The 20,343-nt window shown below is 33.7% G+C and overlaps 1 protein-coding gene across 20 annotated transcripts in view; it reads left to right on the forward strand.

Moving 5' to 3' along the window:
• ROBO2 (roundabout guidance receptor 2) overlaps positions 1 to 20,343 on the forward strand; it is a 1,701,369-nt gene that overhangs the window by 1,548,941 nt on the left and 132,085 nt on the right. For all 20 annotated transcript variants that reach the window (XM_081063258.1, XM_081063255.1, XM_081063244.1 and 17 more), the window contains one exon: positions 16,025 to 16,152. In XM_081063258.1, coding sequence (XP_080919384.1) covers positions 16,025 to 16,152 — 128 coding nt within the window. The remainder of the gene's footprint in view (positions 1 to 16,024; positions 16,153 to 20,343) is intronic.

A 20,343-nucleotide genomic window follows, 5' to 3' on the forward strand; every position in this document is an offset into this window, starting at 1 on the left:
CCGAGCTGTGAGTTCGTTGGATTTAATCCCTGAAGTCCTTTTCTAAAAGAAGTTAAAATTAAGATTAATTTCTAACCAAACACACAATTGTGAGATATATTCACTTTTCCAAATCTGATGTTGCAATTCCTAGTCCTGTTGTAAAACCAAATTGTATTAAACCGATTTCAGTCAATAAAATAATTATTTCAAAATTAAAGGATAATTTACCTGTCTTCGCCACTTTATTTATTCCAACATGCTCTCTTTAATTGTGATATAATTGCATTTTTCCATAATTTTTTACATTCTCATTAGTTTAAAAACTTACTAGAAATAATACCTGCAATATTCTAAAAGTATTTATAAGTAATACATCTGATTGTAGATATTATATTGTTTGAGTAATCTAATAATATTAGTGGAAAAAATATGACAAGGATGGTTGCATATTAAAGAGAGCAATGAAAATAATTAAGTATTCCTTTCTGATATTATGAATCAAAGGAAAAATCCTAATACCTTTAGAATGGTTTGAATTTGATCTTATATGAGTGTGGAAGGGAGAAGTACTGCACACTATACATATACACACTCTTATTTAATCTCTAAACTTTTAAGAGATTTAAATTTAGTGAAAATCAGAAAAACTATGTGTGGATATTAAAACTGCTCTACTGTTTTGAAAACAACCATGCAAATTTCAATGATGGGTCTTTGCCCTATTTGCAGATGATATTAAAAAAAAAATACAGTCTAATGTTAAAAAAATAAGAAATACTCTTTGCCAGGAAAATAGCGAATATCATGTCAATGATTAAAAAGATATAATTCTAAATATAAAACTGTAGTGTTAAGACCTTTGATGTTAATGTTTAATAAGTGAAGGATTAGCAGTGATGAAATATATACATAATTTTTATCATATACGTTTTATCTTAAAATTAATTTTAGTCTTAAACTGTTTGAACCTCACTTTTTTATTACTGCTGTAGGTCAAACTTGAATTTCTTTATCTGGGCAACAGGCATACATGTGGTTTTCAGGTTAAACCATAGGACAAGGACAGCTGTGAGCAAAGTTATTCTCTTTGGTATTATCCCCTTTGAACTATAAATTGCTCTGGGGCTTTGTGCAATGTGGTGTTAATTGTGGTAATAGTCAATGATTGGAAGAAATTGAACACAGAGAAAATGCTTTGAAATGAAAAAATGATGAGTAGAGGATATATTTTAAACAAACTCAACAGCCAAAGTTCAGGGAACTGAAAATAAAGTTATCCTTAATGCTCAAAAAATGCTATGTTATTAACAGCCTCTCCATTGTGCAGACTTGGCGCTTTGTTGTCAGCAATGTTTGATACTGGTAAAAGAATACACTCTTTCTCTTCCTGTGTATATGTAGCCTTCCTTTATTCCTTCATGAAAAAATTGACCTTGACTGCCTCCTAAGTTCAATTCACTGTACTGAGTTCTAAGAATACAACTGTAAGCAAAAGTGACAAAGCCATGCCATTACGGAGCTTCAAAGCTAGAGGTGCGGACAGATATTAAACAAATTCATCTTGTTTCAGGATGAGCGGAAGTAGTTAAGCTAAAGGGGAGAGAAAGTTAGGAGATACAGAGAAAGTTCCAGAGGTGAGGACACAACAAACGCAGAAATGCAGAGGTAGGAGACAGCCAGAGATCTCTGGAGTATAGTTGAAGGCTTGAATGTAAAGGTAGAAAATGGGGCAAGATAGGACCAGACAGGTGAGCAGAGACCAGTACAGGAACACGTGTGCCAGGTTGAGAGATTGGACTTCTCTCTACAGAGCCACTTACAGGTTAATTGAACAGGTATTAGTCTGCTCTTGATGTGTGAAGAAGATGGTAAAATATTTTATTAATACTTAGGGTTTTTCCAGGTAAATACAACAGAAAAGTGAGGGTATTGGCAAGCCATTTATAGACTGTAGAAGCTAAATAGGATAGAGAAAAAAAAGTGGTGATGCAAAAAGTGAAATGCACAGTGAGAAATGAAGGGAGAGGTTTGATTTGTAAGACAATAGGAAACATCAGAGGTCATGGTGTTTGAAATTCAGATTGCAAAGGTGGAGCCATTCCAGTTGAGGTCCAGGGTTCTGCTGTGAGACACTGGGAGATGGAGACAGTATCACTGGAGGAAATATGAGTGAAATTAGGGGCAGCTATGGAAAATTTGAGGTGACATTTATTGGGTATTTACTATATGTCAGTTTTAGGTCTCAACATTCTAAATGTATTAACTCATTTAATCTTGAAAAAAGCTCTATGGAATAGGTCCTATTAATTATATTTTCTAGAGAGGAAGAACTTTTAAAGTTTCCACTTGAACACTGTATGGCAGGATCCCTATTTAATGGAATAGGTCTCTGTTTTGTTTTGCCTTGTTTATTTTCATGAGAGGATGTGTAACTCATTTTAAAAATGTTTATTGAGTAACAACTCTGTCAGACACTGAGTAATTGTGAGGAATGGCAGGGAAATACTTTCCTACTTCCCTTCTTCTTCCACCATTTCGTCAACCCTCAGGAAACAGCCAGCTTTTCATTATGGCATGGAGGTGAGGGTGAAAAGCTGAGAAAGATAGAGAAGGAATTTTTACAAATCAATGAGCAAGTAGTTCAGAAGGCACAGTGAAAAATTTTGTGGAGATGGCTACAAAAATTTTGTGAGAGATTGTAACAGAGTAGACAAAGCTTTAGAGAAGGTGAAAAATGAGATAAGATAGGAAGAGATGGACGGCAGGGCGGGGTGGGGGTGACTAAGGACAACAGGCTGTGAATTTTACAGTTGTCCACAAATTTGGCAGGAGAATTAATTCCTGGACCTGGCGTGTCCATTGTCTGTCATAAGTGTGTGGAAGACAGAGAGGAGGGGCACTCAAAAGGCAGCCACAGCCTGCAGTGATTAAAACTTGCAGGCACTTTGAGTTTGTGGCAAGCAGGACACTTGGCCTTTCTGCAAGGGCTCAGCTGCAGTTTGGTTTAATTGCCCAAACTCCAGAGAGAGGCTCTGGTGGTAAGGTGGTTGCTCTCGGGATCCCTGGTGGTAGTCTTTTAGGCCTAATTATCCTATGATCTGAAAACTGCACTTGGTTAAGTCAACTGTCGTTTTCCTGTTGTGGATATTTTTACACATCTTTTTTTTTCTGTTTTTTTTTTTTTCCTCTTAGCTTTTTAGTTAGAAAATGCCCTGCTCTCTGAGCTGTGCTCAAGACATGCTTAGTAGAGGGGCTTTCCTTCTGTGGGTCAGGCTGACAAGGAGGGAGCCGTCTATGACTGAGATGGAGGTAACAAAGATAGCATTTAGAGAAAGCCAGGAGCATCTAAAATAGTATTTGGTTATTTAAGACAGAGTCAGAATGCCACCATATTTCAAGTTTAATTTTGGCTTCCAGTACAGGCTTCCAGAACAGAACCATGAGTTATCTGAAGAGACCATCTTACCTCTTACTATTTCCCTACAAGTCCAATCTCCCAAGATTTCTGTTTCCTTTCCTTTTCCAATGAATGTTACATTAATTTTCACTTTTAAAAGGATATCTGTCCTTTATACTGCTGTTAGGTGCCCTGTCCAGAAATGCTTGTGAACTGAACCCTGAAAGAATATGTAAAGATTCTTTTAACAAAATTATAGATATTAGCTGGCACTCTAATTGTAGATAAAAGGAAAGCTATAGTATATAGTAAACTTGACTCAGTATCCTTTTGCCTGCAAAATAATGGCCTGCTGTGCTCATTTTCAGGTCCCAGACATCAACTGTGATTTAAGAGCTTAACTTTAGGATATACCTTATATATTAAATATTTTAAAAATATCATCTGGGATTTAGGTTGCCAAGAAGAACTTATGTGAGTTTTAATAAGTTTCAACTGTTGTCTGTGGAAGGGTTTTGTTTGACAAACTCTCACAGAAATTTTTTTTAGGAAAATTAAGCAACTTTTTTCAATATCAAGAATAAAAGAAGCAAAAGATTTAAGTTTCTCCAGGAAAGTTTATGTTTTATTGAAGAGTGCCTTGATCCAAAGCTGTGAGTTGTTAAAATGCACTTTTTTCACCAACTGAAAAATACTATTACTGAGTTCTAAATGGTTGTATCTCCATTTCCACTTAATCCATACGTGGTATCGATTAGTTGAAGAGTGTGTCTTTAATTACCAATAAATGATTTCATAAGAGTAACAAGAGATTTATTCTAAAAGTCCTTCTGTTGAAAGCAGGGCAATAGACTTTGTGACATTTTCATATAAAAGCTCCATAGTTAAATTTTCATTGAATTATGGAACTATAGAATGCCCAATATTGCAGACGTTTATTTTCTGAAAGAATCTAAAAGGTGTAAGGTGATATTCTGCTATTTGGATTGAGTGCAAAGCAAGTCTTTGGAAAACTGGAAACAAACTTTTCAAGTCTCCCTAAAAGGAAAGACACATTTACTTGCACAGACATTAAATGTTTCCTGGTTCCATTTATAGTTTTTACAATTGGCCAACTTAATGATTAATAAAGCAGATACGTAATAACATTTTAAATGCTAAGTCAAAACACTTGTTCTAGAATTGGAGCCAGACATCTTATAGCAAGAAGTAGTAGGTCATTTCAAAAACTGAAAATGTTGAGAGAATAAATTTCCTTACACGAAAACAAAGGTACTTTTGAAATGAGAATGGCGATTCAGGAAGTTTTATTAGTGTAGAGCCCTCACGTAATCCAAACAAGGCAATGAGATACACAGATTTGAACAGAACATGGTAAAAATCCACTTTGTAATATAAATTATAGTGTATTTTCTTGTATTTTTTTCTCCTCCCAAATTCTAAATTCCCGTTGTGGAAGGCTTGGAGAGGGAGATCCCTAAATTATCTGAATTATATTCACAAAATATAAATTATAGTGTATTTTCTTGTATTTTTTTCTCCTCCCAAATTCTAAATTCCCGTTGTGGAAGGCTTGGAGAGGGAGATCCCTAAATTATCTGAATTATATTCACAAAAGCCAGGAAATAATAAGTTCCTACCCTAGAAGCTTAATGTGCACTGGGGATTGCAAAGTATGGGAAATGTATATAATGTGGTTATGTTATAAAATTGTACTATTTTTCAAAATCTGTGTTTGATATTTACAAAATGAATTTAGATTTATAGGAAACATTCCCAAGAGAGAAAATTTTCTTTAGGGGGAATAAATTTTAAAATGATTCTTTCATTTAAATTTGGAAGTGATTTTAGGATATCGTCCTCTGCTTTTTAAAAACGGAATACTATATTCGTTTTTGAAAGACTTTTAAGATTATTCATCAACTATAAGATCACACACAAACAGAACCTTGCATACAAAGTGTTGTTGTAAGTATTAAAATAAATTTAATTTGTTTTGTTTATTATTTAGCTGAACAGATGGTAATGGTTTTGACACAATTCAGTTTTCTTTTCCTTTTTTTTTTCCCTTGGAAAAAAACAACACAAAACCAGGGCTTCTTTTCCTACTTTGTCACAGCTGGTTACCAATCAATCTCAATTCACGGTACAGTGATGATAGCACATGTTGTCCGGGGGCCAAATCTGATTGGGTTGCATTTTTCAGCAGTGTTTCATATCAAAAAAAAAAGGTACCTTTATGGTAGGAACTGTCAGCACACGATTGGACAACTGTCATTAATCAAACCTGGCAACAATGACTGCATTTATACAGGTCTGAGACTGGCAGATTTCACAATCACAATCCCCATTTCTATTAGGATTTCCTCACCAATAATGTTTTTTCATCTATTTGCTTTTTCTTTCTTGTTTTTAATTGAAATCAGATGATACCTCTTACATGTTGATCATATATAATATTACACCATGTTTAAAATGTAGCTGTTTTATACCAAAGTATGCTCTAGTCATTTAAAATTGATTCTCGACTGCTTAATGAAAGCTAAGAGCAAAGCAGGGCAACATTTAAGTACATTAGATTGTTTAATGAAAGAATCATTTTAAAGTGTGGGCATATTAGTAAACACGTTATGAATCTCTGAAGATCACATTTGGTTTCAGAATAATAGAAGAAAAAATATTGATGCAGTTCATTTGTGGAGTTTTTGAAACACTAGACACAAAATCACCCATACGAAAATGCACACCTGCCCAATGCACACACACACAAAGCAATACACATCAAATGGAAGGGGCGTATTGCTCTGCGTTAGAAAAATAAATGTACTTGCTGCAGAGGACACTATTCCAGTCTCTTTGTAACTTGAGACAGCAATCTCAGCATGTTCTATGAAATGTTGTTTTGGAAATAGGCATTTTCTCTGTCATTTATTGTGAAGTCATATATTAAACTCCGTCGTGAATTGTAAAGATCTCTTTAAATGTAAGAAACTATTCACAATTTTGCATATTACTCAGTCAATATTTGCTTTATAGGGAAAATGAACATTTCTGCAATTATCCAGTGTAATAGTATAAAACATCAATGAGGTTACCATTAATATTAGGCATATACCAATTTATCCAGAAAGAAATGCACGAAATAAGGCCACATTTATTGGACCTGTGGAAATATTTGTCATCTAATTGCTTGTGAAATAATGTAGTTTCAGGAAGTAAATTACTGTTTCAGAGAAATCATGACCCAGTAGAGAAAACAGAGATGAATCATAGATACTCAAGACAATTTATTCCCTGGACTATAATTTTCTCAATGTCTGGCTTTGGGAAAAGAATTTGTCATGTTTTGCCTCAGATTGCCTAAATGTAAAATTACTAATGAGCCAAATATTTACTTCTTCTGGATTTTAAATTTTTTTAGACATAATTTCTTTAAAATCAGTCCCCATATTTCAGTGTTTTGTAGGTAAGATCTAATTTGATCATAATTATAAGTCTATCATATTTCTGACCTGAGATGCTTCTTTTTACAAAAACTGATAAAGATAGCATGATGGGCTTGAGTCTCTTGGGTTTGTCACCCTCAGATGATATAACTGCTATTACATTATACAGGGCACTTCATGGTTCAGGCTAGAAATTGGCAATGATTCAGTGGAGTTGGAAGGAAGTGTAGTATGTATCTCCAGCTGTACAGTGTATAGTTGTATTAGACTTGTTGAGCAGGCAGTGTGAAGAAGGAGAAAGAGCATGTGCTTTGGAATAAGACAGACCTTGATTTGAAAATTCAAATTTGTATTTGAAAATGTCAAAATTTCAAGTGTCAATTATTGCAATGATTTAAAAACATTAGTCAATGCACACACACACACACACACACACACACACACACACACACCCCTTGCCTTCAAGCAGATTTCAGCCCATAAATGACCAAATTGCAATTATGAATTTATAGTATCTAGTGTAAATTTATGTACCCAGGCTATGAGACCTGAATTCTAATAACAAGTCAGCTACCAAAAGCTGAATTGTGATGTTGACCATTTACTCATTAAACCCATTAAGGAAAAAAATTGTGGGAGCAGCTGCCATTGTGGTAGTATCCCCTGGTTACTTTAAGTTTCCTTTATAGGTTCATCCATCAACATTTTTTTTAAAAAAATGTAATTCTTGTGCTATGTCTTCATAGAGAGTTGCAACCTCTGTCATGTGGTTGAGGAGGAATACGCCAGGAGACCTAGATGCTAAACCTTTGCTACCAATGAATCTCAGGGCTCTGAATTACAGCTGTCTTTTTCTAATCTTAAAGTTAGTACATTAGACTAAGCTCAATAATTTTTCAGTTCTTGACTCTTTTTCACAGTGTCTCTGTTATTTTCCAGGAATAACCTGTTTCCATTGTTCTTATAATTATTTTCTTATAACTAGTTAATTAGTCTTTCTCCCATTCTTATCTGATAGGTATTGTATTGAGGCTTTAACTGTTCTTCTCAATATTGGTATTTTGAGATTTGCTAAATATTTCCCTGTTCACTGATTTCTGTTCTTCATGGTTTTCTAAACTTAAACGATCTTTCAAAGTTAATATTTCTGGATATGAAATGTTCAAACTCATGTACATCACCTTTTCAACTGTCATGTCTGTATTTCCTTTCTTGATAAACAGGGAGTAAAACTGAACATAATAGCCCAGGTTATGCAATACTATATTTTATAAAATGTAAGAAGCTATATGGTTTGCTTTCATGTTGCACTTTATATGCCTACATTTTCCAATTTTCAAAATAGAGGATATACTATCTTTTATAGTTATTTACCAGAATTTTTATGAGGAAAAATTAAAAAGTATATTTGAGAACACTACTCAAATGTATTTTTATTGTCATTATTTTCACAAGACATGTGATTAGAAACCACTCTAGTTGCCAAAATAATGAGACATTTGAAAGTATTCTGCAAAACACAAAGCTTTGCTTTGTTTTCCCATAGTCTTCATATTTGTTATAGTTATTCTGCTAGAATTTCATTTATTCTGGTGCAGGAAGAGAGATTATTTATTTTTCATGTTATTAAATTACAGAAGGAAATTTATTAATGATAATATGTAAGCCAAATGATTAAATTTCTGGTCGAGATTTATTATTTTTTTTAATCTAGATTTAGTAGCATTTAGGCATCAAATATTCCTAATTTTTACATTTATAGTATTTTGTTGATATAAGTTTAACCTACATTTCAGAGCTAACTGCTGATGTATAACTCTAACAACATTACTGTGTTACTTTATATAATATTTTAAATTAGTTAATCTTTTAGTTCTGCATACAATTATTTTACTAGCAACCATGCTATGACAGAACTAAAGAATAATTTCAATCATGTGTTGGGTGATTCATCATTCATTCAATAAACCTTCATTGAGCAAATCCATGATTTCATGAGCTGTTTGGTGGGGCTTAAGGTATATATTTTGGAACAAGAGAGAAACCATTTCTTCCTTCCTTCCTTCCTTCCTTCCTTCCTTCCTTCCTTCCTTCCTTCCTTCCTTCCTTCCTTTCTTTCTTTCTTTCTTTTATTAGTTTAAGGTGTATAAAACAATGTAATAGACATTTATCATTTGTATCCTTCACACAGTGATAACCCCTCTTCCCCCATCTACTATCCCTCTGACATCGCACACAGCCATTATATTTGCACTGTCTTTATTCCTAATGTTGTACTCCATTTCTTGTAAATATATATATATATATATATGTATATGTATGTATGCATACAAAATATATATTATATATACAAATAATATATATATATACATATATATATATATGTATATATATAATTGTAGTTGACATTCATTATTGTTCAGTTTCAGCTTCAGGTGTACAGTGCAGTGATCAGGCACCTACATCATCCCTGAGGGGGTCTCCCTAATGAGACAAGTGTCCATCGGATACCCTACAAAGTCTTTACAACATTATTGATTACATTCCCCAAATTTACTTTTGTATCCCTGTGGCAATCTTGTGGTTACCGATTGTGCTTTCTTATCCCCTCAACTTCCCTCTTATCCCCACCTCCTCTCCCATTTAGCAACCCTCAGTTTTTCCTCTATGTCTCTAAGACTGTTTCTGATTAGTTCATTCATTTATTATTTTTTTTAGATTCCACATATAAGTGAGATCTTATGGTATTTGTCTGTCTCTCTCTGACTTATTTCACTTAACATAATGTTCTCTAGGTCCACCCATATTGTTGCAAAAGGTAAGATTTCATTCTTCTTTATGGCTGTGTAATACTCCATTGTATAAATGTAGCACAGTTTCTTAATCCAGTCATCTACCGATGGGCATTTCAGTTGTTTCCATGTCTTGGCTATTGTGTATAGTGCGGCAGTAAACATAAGGGTGCATAATTTGTTTTTGACTTAGAGTTTTGGATTTCTCTGGATAGTTACCTAGGAGTGTAATTACTGGATCATAAGGTAGTTCCATTTTCAGTTTTTTGAGGTCTCTCTATACTGTTTTCCATAGTGGCTGCACTAATCTGCAATTCCACCAACAGTGCACAAGGGTTCCCTTTTCTCCACATCCTCGCCAGCACCTGTTGTTTGTTGATTTACTGATGATGGCCATTTTGACTAGGGTGACGTGGTATCTCATTGTGGTTTTTATTTGCATTTCGCTAAGGATTAGTGAGGTTGAGCATTTTTTCATATGTCTGTTTGCCATCTGTATGTCCTCTTTAGAAAAATGTCTCTTCATGTCCTTTGCCCATTTTTTAATTGGGTTGTTTGTTTTTTGGAGTTGAGTTGAGTGAGTTTTTTAAGAGTCTCATGCTCTACCAACTGAGCTAGCCGGGTGCCGCTATGAGTGAGTTTTTAAATAAATTTTGGATATCAACCCCTTATTGGGTAGGTATATCATTGGCAAATGTCTTCTCCCATTCAGTAGGATCCCATTTTGGAGAAACCATTTCTTATTCTCATGGGCACACATGCTCTTGGAAAGATAATAAGCAATAAAACCAAAAATATAGTAGAGACATGTGCTTTAAAATATAAAAGTAATAAAGTAAGAGAAGAATTGTGAAAACAAAAAATAAAAACAAATAAAAATAATTTAAGAAAGTAACTAGTGGACAGAAAGCAATGTCACATTGTTTGATCAGGAAAGACATCTTTGGGGTAATATTTGTGTTATCTTGAAATTCAAGAAGGGTCAACAATGAAAAATGTTGGGGAAGGGCATTCAGTGAATTTGCAACAGCAGTACAAAGACACAGTGGTAATTAGGTAGTTATGTTAAACAAGGAAAAGAAGGACTGCGTGGTTAGAAGAGGGTGAAAACGAATTTGGTCAGATAGGCAAGGAGAAGATATATCTAGTACCTCGAAGACCATAGAAATAAGTTTTATTCGAAGTAACTGAATGATAAGCCATTACATAGTTTCAAACAATAGACTGACATAATCATATGAAGTTAGGTCAATCCGTGAATTTACATTTATACTCTTCATTCTCCTTTAAAACCCTCAGATGACATAACTGCTATTACATTATACAATTTGTTTTTGTTAGAAATAGTTGACTCAAAGATAAGGTGATTCATGAGAAACACAAAATTCAAAAGTCTGTCTTGCAAAAGAGTGTATTTTTCTGGTTTGCACAAGGAATAATAGCATTTGTAGAAACTTCTGGAAGAAATGTTTTGTTTATCATATATGGAAGATCTAATAGTCAGAAGCATTTAAAGATGGAATAGACTGGAAGATTGGTTAGTAGATTGTTACAGACAGGATTCAAATTGCAAAAGTGAACTTTTCAAAGTTTTTCTTTTATATATATATATATATGACATTATATATACATATATAATATACATATATATGTATATTCAAAGTATTCTGATATAAATCCATAATGCTGATAGTATTCACAATCTTTCCTTAGGCAAAGATTCAGTGAAAAATGAGAATTTAAAATTTCTGAGTACCCCAATATCTGAGAATTTTAAAGTCTGTTTGCTTTAGTTTGTTTTTAAATTTCAGCACCCATATATGATGGCACCTACCAGGCCTAGTGTATTGTAGTAGTTATCTATAATTGGAAAAAAGCAGCATGGCCCTCAGGAATGTGTGCATATCACATCTTAGGACTGGGGAAATGTGTGTGTTAACTGGAAAAAGCCTTAGCGGTAGTTCTGGTTTACTTTCATGTAAAGGCAGACCTCGTCTCTTGCAGCTTAGAATCTTTTCACTCGGCTGAAAGCCCTGTGAAGTATTCCCAACTTTTAATGCAGTGCCTGACATGTAGGAGAGATGTTGTATTTGTTAGATTAAAATAATTAAATCTTTGTTATATTCACCTCAAATTTCAATGATGTTGAAAGGATATCTTCAGTTTCAAGGGGACATTGAAATGAGACAATGCTAGACCATTGAAATTATCACCCCCCAAACATCTTTTTGCTCCAAATCTTACCTGTCTCACTGTTATTGGGCTCATTACCTGGGTACATGCACTTTCTGTACCTATCTGGAATCCTGTAAGTATTCTACAGGAATCTGCATATCTCCAGACCATTATCTTTTTCCAGTGTTTTAGAACCTGTATCCGAAACCCTGTTCTACAGTTAGAAGGAAAGGAGATTTACTATTTTCTTATGATGCTATGGTATCTTTGAAAGGTAGCTGATTTTATTAGTTGCTAAGATTAATTCAGTGTACTCATCCCAAACCAAGCAATATTCCATTTAAAATATTTTTTTTTCTTTTGGAAAAAAAAATTGTAGAATTGTAGAATTAACAAGTAATTGTAGAATTAACAATTACTTGTATCCCTGATCAGGGAACCCTTAATTTACAAACAAAAGACAAATATATAAAAAGACATATAAACAAGTATAGCTATATATCTCTATCTATCTATCTATCTATCTATCTGTCTGTCTGTCTGTCTGTCTGTCTGTCTGTCTGTCTGTCTGTCTGTCTATCTATCCATCCATCTACCTACCTATCTATCTATCTATCTATCTATCTATCTATCTATCTATCTATCTATCTATCTATCTATCTATCTATCTATACAATGCAGTGTTCCCATTCCTATTTTTGTGGTTTTCTTCCACATTCCTTAAAAAAAAAAAAAAAATCTCAGCAAGTTACATTTCAGACATATTTTGGGTTCAAATGCAATTTGTAATTTTAAATTAAGCACTTTTTCTTACTAAAGCAAGATATAAACAGTTCTCACATTCTATTTATCCCCAATTGTTACCTATGTAACAGATTTATCTAACTTAAAGTAAAATTTTGCCAGAAGGTAAATGTTTGCTGAATGCAAAATTAAATTTCTATCCAAATGATGCAGGTAATGTGGTTTAAATTATTTTTAAGATAGCACTTAAATATTAACCTAAGTATATCACTGTGGGAAAGGGATACACATAGAGTGGGGAAAGGGCCAGGTTGAGAGTCAGGGTTCAAGGTTTGAATTCTGTTTTTTCTCTTTAGTGATAAAATGACAATGAGCAAATCATTTTGCTTGACCAAGGATCAGTTTTCTCATCTGTAAAATGACGATTCCTAATTCAGATATCTGTTGTGAAGATGCTATGAGCTATTGTGATTATGTGTCTTTTTTTCTTTTTTAAACTGTGAGGCAACATACATTTTCTGATGTTTTTATTCCTCAATGGCAAATCAGAAATAATGTACAATATAATTATATTTATACAATATACAAAATAATGTACAATATAATTATATTAACTTAGAATAGTGTTTTCATGTGTGTTTGATCCAGAAGGGACTTTACAGACAATCAATTTTATCTTCCTGTCTCTTAGCTTTTGAGACTACTCAGTTAGCAATGAAAAGATTTCCCTAAAGTTAAACAACAAGAACTAATGACAAAACTGTAGCCAGAATTCAGTTTTCTGAGATGAATTAGAAATGTCTGAAAAGTATATTATTTGTAATCAGTGTTTTGTATCTTAGAGCTAAGCATGCCATACAGAACATACTCCTAAGCTAACTGTAGGAAAGATGATTTGTCTTAAACATTAAATCTATCACCAGCTACTTCTCTGAAGCTATCATCACAATCATTATTTCTCATGTTTCTACTTGGTAAAGCTTAGCAGAGGAAGTTTCTGTGTGCTGTAACTTTTTTATGGATCTCAGTTCAGTACTTGCCCTAAACTGTAAATATAGCCCATAAGAAAGCCTTAATTAGATTAATATGACACATTTGCAGCCTTGCAGTTGTTTACATTATGTTGACCCTTATATCAGCAAGGAACAAGATATTCATCAGGTATTCAACGAATATTTATTCAGCTCCTAGGTGTAATAAAAAAGCTGGCATGCATTGTGTTTTCTGTGTGCCAGCTTTATGTGCTATATATGTAGTATCTCCTTTAAAGTTCCCATCTACTCCATGATATAGGTCTTATTAGCAGAAGTTTGTTAATGAGAAAATTGAGACCCAGATGATTCAAATATCTTATCTACCATTAGAAGCATAGGAGGAGACAGTGCCCAAGGTTAAAATTCGGACATTTGGCTCCAGAGTCTATACTGTTAATGCTTGGTTAAGTTACTAGATGCTAACTGTGTTGGGAGCTGACGATAGAGCAGTGAGTGAAGCAGACAGGACTTTGGTCTTCATCAAAATAGACAATAAATTGTAGTGGTTCTCAACTTTTTCTGTCTGACTTGTTTTGCTTAGCATAATATTCTCAAGATCCATCCACGTAATCACAAGTGATGGTGTTTCATCTTTTCTTATAACGGAGTCACATTCCATTGTACATACTCGTCTTCTTCATCCAATCATCTTTCGAAGGACACTTCAGCCATTTCCATGTCTTGGCCACCATGAATAGTGCTGCAGTGAGCATAGGTGTACATATATCTTTATGAATAAATGTTTTCAAATTTTTCAGGTAGATACCCTGAAGAGGGATTGCTGGGTCATATGCGAATTCTATTCCTAATTTTTTGAGGAACTGCCATACCGTTTTCCCATGTAAGAGTGAAAGCAACAAATGAAAAATACAAACAAATAAAAACGTAAACAGAGACAACAGTGTAGTGATTACCAGAGGGAACACAGGGACGGAGGAGGTAGAAAAGGGTAAAGGGGGCCAAATAGATGATGATAGAAGATTTGACTCTGGGTGGTGAACACGCAATACGAGATAGACATGATGCATTATAGAATTGTGCACTTGAGACCTATATAATTTTATTAACCAATGTCACCCCCATAAATTTAATTAAAAATGGGTAACAATACAAAATGTAAACAAGTGCAGAATGATTAGTATGGCAATAAGTTCAAGGCGAGAGTAATCATAGTGTAGTAATGGATGGCTTCAAACAAGTGTAGTGGATAAGGCTTTCCTAACCACTTACGTATGACATTGTAAATCAGCCGTTTTACAATGAATATGCAGACAGAACAGTAACTACCATATTAGAGGGGAAAGGATTGTGGATAGTTAAGTTTAGCTGGCACTATTGGTTCAGAGACACTGTTTTTTCTTATGCAAAGTTATGTAAAACAGAAGTATTAGATTCATGTCTTAGCTTGTAATACAACTAAACTGATATTCTTTCAGCTAAAGCTAAAAGAAGAAATCTGAATATAGTATTCTTCAAAGCAAGCCTAAAAAGTTTGTTTTTGCCCTGAAAACAATAGAAAGTCACAGTTAGTTGTAAGCAGACAGAACCAATTAAAGTAATATTTTGAAAATATGTCTTTAACTATGTGGTATGTATGAAGAAGAGAGGCAATGTGATCAATCAGAAGCTGTTACAAAAATATCTGAGTGAAATAACAAAGGCCATCATTGAAAATCAACAGGAAAGATCAGATGTGAAAAGAATGAAAATAGCCTCATTATTTTGTTTGTGTAATTGTAATTTCTTAGAATCAAATAAGAGCATATTTTTATACAAGTACTTCAAAAACATTCATGTTAAAATTTTAGAATTTTTTCTGAACTAGTCTAGTTGTTAAACGGAAGTGAGACAATAGATGCGTGTGAAGGAGTTAAGGGTATGCATTTCCAGAAATCACTTCAAGGCATTTTGATGTTTTAAGAATTAATATTGCTAATTGAAAAAATAATTACCCCTTCATAATTCTTGTAACTAAGTTCTTTCTGTCAATTTGCCAACAAATAAGAGAGTAATTTTCTTCTTTAAATATTTCAGCTATCTTATATTCAAGATGCCTAAAAAGATAAATCATATATTTGAACTTATAAAATGATAGACTATAACTCACCAACAAACTGAAATATACACTATTTCCTTATTGTGTAATAGTTACAAATAAAAAAACAAAAACATGTGGAAGTGCCTTTGATAGTTTGGATGTGGCAAGCCTTTTATACATGTATGAAATATAGGTAATTAATAAATATCTGGAGATCAGATATGAAATTAATGATCTTCTTAGCAATATCTTGAATCTAAGTATTGCACTTTATGGCTGAATGTTTTGTGTGTATGTATGTGTGTGTTATTTTAAGTCAAATACAGTAGAAAAAGAAAAAAAGATGAAGGTGGATACTTAGTGTTATCTAAATATAACCAAAGTTTTTTAATAAAATCAATTTATATTCTACATAGGTATGACATCAAAGATGATTATACTCTGAGAATTAAAAAGGCCATGAGTACAGATGAAGGCACTTACACGTGTATTGCCGAGAACCGGGTTGGAAAAGTGGAAGCCTCTGCTACCCTCACAGTCCGAGGTAAGAGACTTAAGATGTGAAATATAATTGAAACAGCAGACTAATATGTGATTAAATTGGTGAGTGAACTCACAATCAAAATTATAGCTTACATTGTTTTATTATTATATTACAATGCCTAGATTTTGTGTCCCCTATGTTATTAATTGAAATACAATTTTATTTTATATTTGACTTCAAAGGGATGATCATGTGAAGTGATTCATTTTTATTTAATAGTTAGTATGATTTTTAAAAATAAATCTTGAAAATAGATGACTTACACTAATCTTTTTTATGTTTCCATTGCTTCGAACTCTACTACTTTTTTAAAGGTCACTGGATTCAAAAGTGCTGTTTTCTGTTTACTAGTTTGTCACTTTATACTAGTAGAGTACTGTTTTGAAATTCTCTTTATTTCAGCATTCAAAAAGCAATCTGAAAGAAACAAAACAAAAACACAACAAAAAACAATGAACACTGCTTCCAAAGGTGAAAAATGGATGCAAAGGAACTTCCCACATTGAGAAAAATCTGATTTAGAGAGTGATTTGTGAAGTTCATTGGCCTTAAATAATTGACATAGTCAGTGCTGCTTCTGTAATAACTTTCACTTTCTGGGTGTCATGCACTTTCTCAGCCATAGAATAATGTTTGTTCATAGACTCCCTGGAATTGCTTATAAGCGAAAGAATTACTTAACCCTCCAGTGCGCTAGAGTGAATTGACTGGCTTCCTGGGGCTTCCAGTGAGTAAATTACGTAGCCCAAGATACTAAGTAGCACCCTGTAGACAACTACACATACTCTTGCCACATAGACATTATTCATGGTACTGTATACACTCCAAGAAGTTCAGAGAGAAACAGGCAAGTCCATCTCCTGCTCAGTTTTCAGTCTTTCTTCCGATACCGTGACTGATGCTGCCTCTTCCTCTCTGCCCCTCCCGATAAGGAGGTCGGCTTCCTGCTGTTGGCCAGGTCTCACATCTCCCCCATTTAGTCATATCTGTCACCTTTGTGCACCTTTGTTCCCAAGAGTTTTCAGAAGATTAGGACAAAGGTTTGCAGGAATTTGGGTTGTTGAGAAATGTGTCAGGGATTCTCAGATTGATTCTCCACCTGGTAAGACATTGTTTTTGTCATATCTACAGTTTATGCATCAAATCTTAAAAAAAACTCATCTTCCTCCAAGGAACTATTAGGAGACATACATGCACACTGGGTACTTGGAAAATATTACTCATTTCCATACTTCCCAAACGCTCCATTTCTACTCCACCTGATTTACTCCCCACCACCACCATTCTGGTGTGAACTGAGACACAAAACAGATTTAGACAAAATTGGAAAGCTAGTTGCTTTAAAATATTTTCATTCCCCATTCAGTAACAGAGCATAAAAAGCTATGATCGTATACCAATAGAATATACATACTGATTATATATGATCAAAATCTGAGCCTTTGTAAGTTTCTTTATTACAGTTTATCAACCTTCTCTGTAGGTGACTTTATGTATGTTTGTTTTTCATTAGGCAGCCCTTTGCAAAAACAATTAACCAAATTTCCGCCAAAGTTTGTTTGCTTGTGTGTGTGTGTGTGTGTGTGTGTGTGTGTGTGTGTGTGTTTCTGAAGTGAATGGAAAAAAAATAAGCAAACAACCAAGAAATGTTCCATTCAAAAAGATATTTGCTGACTAAACAAATGGTGAGAAAATGTGAGCAGTTGTTTGTTTGTGGAAGCTGCAGGATTCCTTTATACTTGAATGCTTGGGTGAATGAGACTTGAAGTGGTCTGTTTGCTTTAAGATCTTTCCCAGCTAATTGTTTTCACAATTTGTTGAAAGTTTCAGGTTTAACATTTCATTAACAAAGCATGCTCCTCGATCATACATGTTTGAAGCTAACTTACAATACTAATAGAAGGAGTTGTTTGTTTTTAATAGGATTTTCTCTTTTTAAATCAGCAAACCTTAAATGGTCTCTTCCCTAATCTGTGTCCTGTTTAGAGAGTTTAATCGGTATGGTATGTATTGTCTAAGACTGAAACCTTAAAACAGGGTTATAGAAAAAATATCCAAACTATAATAAGATGTGGAGTAAAATGTTGTTTTAAAATGTTTTCTTATTGGGAAAAGCAGTTGGGATTTCTCATGCTAAGAGGTTAACAAGGAAAAAAACATAATATCTATGACTTTTTTTTTCTGTGCTCATTTTTCAATACACATAAATGAAATGTTCAGCCCGTTCCTGGATTGTTTTATTAGAACAGGGACAACTGACCCAAGAGACCACATCTATTTTCATCCATTTAATGCAGAGACACAGTTTAGTTTAATTTGCTGATTTTGAAAACATCCACCTGCTGGTATTTTTTCAGGGTGAAATGGTGCTAGTATGTAACAAAGACGAGATTTTATTGTAATGTTTCTGCTAAAATTTTATTGTGATATTCACGTTAGCCAATTGGGGAAAGGAAAAGGAGTATTATAGTAAAAATCTGAAACAGAGATTTACTCAGTTGTTTTCCATTTCAAAAATGTGGTGAAAATAGAGTATAAAATTAAACGTAACCACAAGTAGCTCCTTTTGCTGACTTGACAGACATAAAATTGGAAAGAAATAATGCTAGACAACAAACCTCCTAGCATTTTATATTCTAATCAAATAATTCATGATCAATAAAACTTTTTTAAATGGCTCCAAAATTAGTTAACACAAACTATTCGTGTTTGGAAACAAAATTTCCCTCCCATTTTTCAATTGCTCAAATTGGCTTTGCATAAATTAAGACTTCCCTGGAAAAACTGTCTTGCTTCTAGAGCAATAAAGTCTTGATTCTTTTGAAATTGCACTAGACTAAATGGAAGAGAAATCTATTTTACTTCTTTAAAACATGATTTCTCACTATGGTTTCTTCTTTTTCTCTGTTTAATATCATAGACTCAAAATACCTTTTTCTTTCTAAAGGAAACTTTATGTTTGTGATTCAGCTAGGGAAATCACCTGAAAAATGCAAGTTCAAATGTAAAAGACAAAGTTATTTTTCTATGGACATTGGCAAAATCAAGAAAAATCTTAACAGTTAGCATAAGCCAAAACTGTATGATTTGGGTCTGTTGTTTTGTTTTTGGTTGTTATTTTTAGGTACTACACCTTCCCCACTGCCTAAAAGAAAGGAATCCTTGTGCACCGGACAACTTACTTCTCTTCTTGTTGTAGTAAACCCTCCATAGACTTGAGAACATACCAGAGTTTCCCTAAGTTAAAATTGTCGTGCTACTGTTATAATTACTTTATTCTTCTTTGAATTGTCTTAACCTCCCCCTTTTAATTGTAAATAATATTATAAGACCATGAATTTCATATAGAAGCAACTCCAGTATGTTTCAGAGATTGCACCAAGCTAGTATTATGATATTTGTTAAGTGAATGAATGCTTATAAATACTGTTTCAATGGCCACATCTATCTCACCATGTCTTTGAGATCATCAGGACGCAAGTACCCATACGTTCTAGAGTCACATTTTATACGATTCAGAGCTTTATTCACTGGGATATTTGCAAATAAGTTTAGATTTTTAATGTGCGATTTAATAAAAGTTCAAATGCTACTAAGTATTTTCCTTCATCATTTGAGTAATGGAACCATATGTTTTATATTTATTGCTTTTATATAAAGTGGTTTACTATCTAAATTGATTGGCATTATTCTTTTTCAAGAAAGTATTAAGCCTGTGTGTGTGTGTGTGTGTGTGTGTGTGTATGTGTATGTGTGTCTTACAGTTTCTGTGCATTAATAACAGGGGCAGCCTCTTACTACTGATTTTAGTGATTGAAAGTTACGGTATAGTAAAAAATAGTAATAATTTGTTGAAGCAGCAGTTTGAAAGCCATTCCCAGTGTGAACAGAATCAACTTGTCAGTCACTATTTCCTGCCCTCTGCCAGAATAAGAAAAACACTTAACAGTAGTTAGGGAGCTACTCAGTTGAAATCTCTAAGGATACTCCAACCTATTTGTTATATTTTCATCCACCCTGTCCAGGGATGAAAAGGGATGTGATCTTAACTTCCTACTGGCTGAAAAGCAGCGTCTGGGCTTTTCCTTAGTCCCTGTAATGGTTCTGACTAACCATGCTTAAAATCCAATTGCTATTTAAATCAGACAGTGAGGCCTTCTTTCATTGACATGACATTTGCTAGTCTGTGAC

This window comes from Rhinolophus hipposideros (genome assembly GCF_964194185.1).
Source record: "Rhinolophus hipposideros genome assembly, chromosome: 2".
NCBI lineage: Eukaryota > Metazoa > Chordata > Mammalia > Chiroptera > Rhinolophidae > Rhinolophus > Rhinolophus hipposideros.